The sequence below is a fragment of the Equus quagga genome, chromosome 15, assembly GCF_021613505.1.
Source record: "Equus quagga isolate Etosha38 chromosome 15, UCLA_HA_Equagga_1.0, whole genome shotgun sequence".
In the NCBI taxonomy this organism is placed as follows: Eukaryota; Metazoa; Chordata; class Mammalia; order Perissodactyla; family Equidae; genus Equus; species Equus quagga.
In genome coordinates, this window is record NC_060281.1 from 70,084,297 (window position 1) to 70,086,304 (window position 2,008).

General features: G+C 55.1%; 1 protein-coding gene across 1 annotated transcript in view; it reads right to left on the bottom strand.

The window, feature by feature from the left end:
* Positions 1-1,782, bottom strand: part of KMT5A (lysine methyltransferase 5A) — a 9,794-nt gene extending 8,012 nt beyond the window's left edge. Inside the window, exons 1-2 of the mRNA XM_046640800.1 lie at positions 1,545-1,782; positions 1,047-1,134 (exon numbers count right to left, since the gene is read on the bottom strand). Of these exons, the coding sequence (XP_046496756.1) occupies positions 1,047-1,134; positions 1,545-1,729 (273 nt within the window). The 5' untranslated portion in view covers positions 1,730-1,782. The remainder of the gene's footprint in view (positions 1-1,046; positions 1,135-1,544) is intronic.
* Between the last annotated feature and the right edge of the window lie 226 nt (positions 1,783-2,008).

Sequence of the window (2,008 nt, forward strand, 5' to 3'; positions counted from 1 at the left end):
GGGGGGAGGAATGGGGCCCTTTTTTTGTTTTTTTAAATGAAGCCTCATCGATTCAAAGGAAAAAAAGAAACAGAATACTGGATCGCCATATCTATCTACAGCTTTAACCTGTCCAGTGTGGGGGGAGTCTCTGTGGGCTGGGACGCTAACACGGACAGGACGGGGTCCCCCTCCTCTGCGGGGGCGGCAATCCTGAGCACTGCTCCTCAGCCTTGAGGTCACTTTAGGGGTTGGGAAAGCAGAGGGGCTGGCCAGACACCCCTGGGAGGCAGCAGGGAGGCAGCCCGGGGTGCGGGGCCGGCCACGCCCTGGGCTCCTTAACAGAAAGGCAGCAATCACAGCTCACTGCACCAATATTGACTGGCGCTGTGGAGCTTAGCCCTCTGCAAACACAACAGCAGCCGGCGGGCAGAGGCCTCCCATGTCCCTAGGGAGGGTGGGGGTGGGGAAGAGCAGAGGAGCCTCAGGAAGCGACAACACTGGGGAAGCCACGGTGACCACAGTAAGAGTTAACTGGTGCATGACAGTGCGCTAAGCACACTTCCGAGCATTCTATGTGCTTTGAGGCATTTAATCCTCCCAACAACCTCACATGGTACGATTATCCCATTTTACAGACAGGGCACGAGGCGCAGAGCAGTTAAATACTGACCTGAGGTCATAAGGCCAGTAAATGGCTCCCAAGCCACTGCTCTTTACCACCTCAGGACACACATGGGAACTTCTAGACGGTAGACAGACAAGCCTCTGAAAGAACATGCAGCCTTCCTCACGGTCCTAGGCTCCAGTGGCCCTGCCCACAGGTCCTGGAAAAGCCGCCTTTACCGTAACTCCTGACTTTCCATGCCATGTGCTACAGGTTACAAGGCTCCTTCACAGAGGACCCCAAGCATCGTGACAATCCCCATGAGACCAAGGAGAATACCAAGGCCACAGAGGCAAAGGGACTTGCCCCAAGATGACAAAGGTCAGATTGTGCATGCCAAGCACTGCCCACTGGGCAACCGTGCCCTCCAAGAGCCAGAATTGAAACCAAGTGACTCTACCTGCAGCTCGGCTTTGCTCTTCCTGGAGCTCCTCCGCACAGGGTAGAAATCCGTGAGTTTGCGATTCTGCTGTGTTTTTCCTTGAGCTCTGGGGTAGGAAAGGAAGAGGAGAAAACAAACATTAGCGCTGAAACCCCACTCACATCCAGGAGGCACACAAATCCGTAGGAGGTGGCTCCTTGGAAAGGAGGTCACTTAAACACCCTTGTCCACTGTGGCCTGTGGTCACATAGGCTGGCCTACCCACAGGGGCCTCAGAGAGTGTGTCAAAGGCAGGCTGCCTTCTCTGGGGGGGACGGGGGCTCTGCAGCTCTGGACCCATGCCAGACTGAGATGCTAACAAATAATGGTGTCACTGGTGGTGACTCAAGGAAGCTGAGCCTTAATGAGAGGCTGAGCTGGCAGACCGCTTAACCCTAGGCGGCACTGAGCAGGCCTCACTGGGCGCAGAGGAACCAGCCTGCTCTGTGCTGAGAGGAGGGCGCAGGAGGCACTTACTTTTTCCTGGGGGCCTGTTTGCCCTTGACGGGCTTTTTGAGGGCTTGCTTGCCGACGGCTGCGTTGGGAGAATCACAAGACAAGGTCGGAGTTTTTGGAGGTTCTGCTGCTTCAGATTTTTGGTTTGGAAAAGGTGCCAGGGGACCTCTCCTGGCGTCTTTGATCTTCTGTTCCTCGGGCTTCATGGTGCTTCGAACTGCGTTCCCAGTGTTTCTTTTCTCTGGAGGCAGACGGTGGAGAAAGACAGGTTTATTCTAGACCGTCGGTCTCCCGATTCCTAGACCGTCAGCCGCACTCTAAGACAGGCTTTGAGAAGCTCACGGGTGTGTCGGGCAGCAGTGCCCTGGGCCTGTTCAGCATGGTGCCCACCAGCAGAGATCACAGAAAAAGCATCTGGCTTTACTTTTTGACCCAGACACTGGGCAGAGCTATTGGTCTTCTGCATCTTTTTTTTCCCTTCAGTT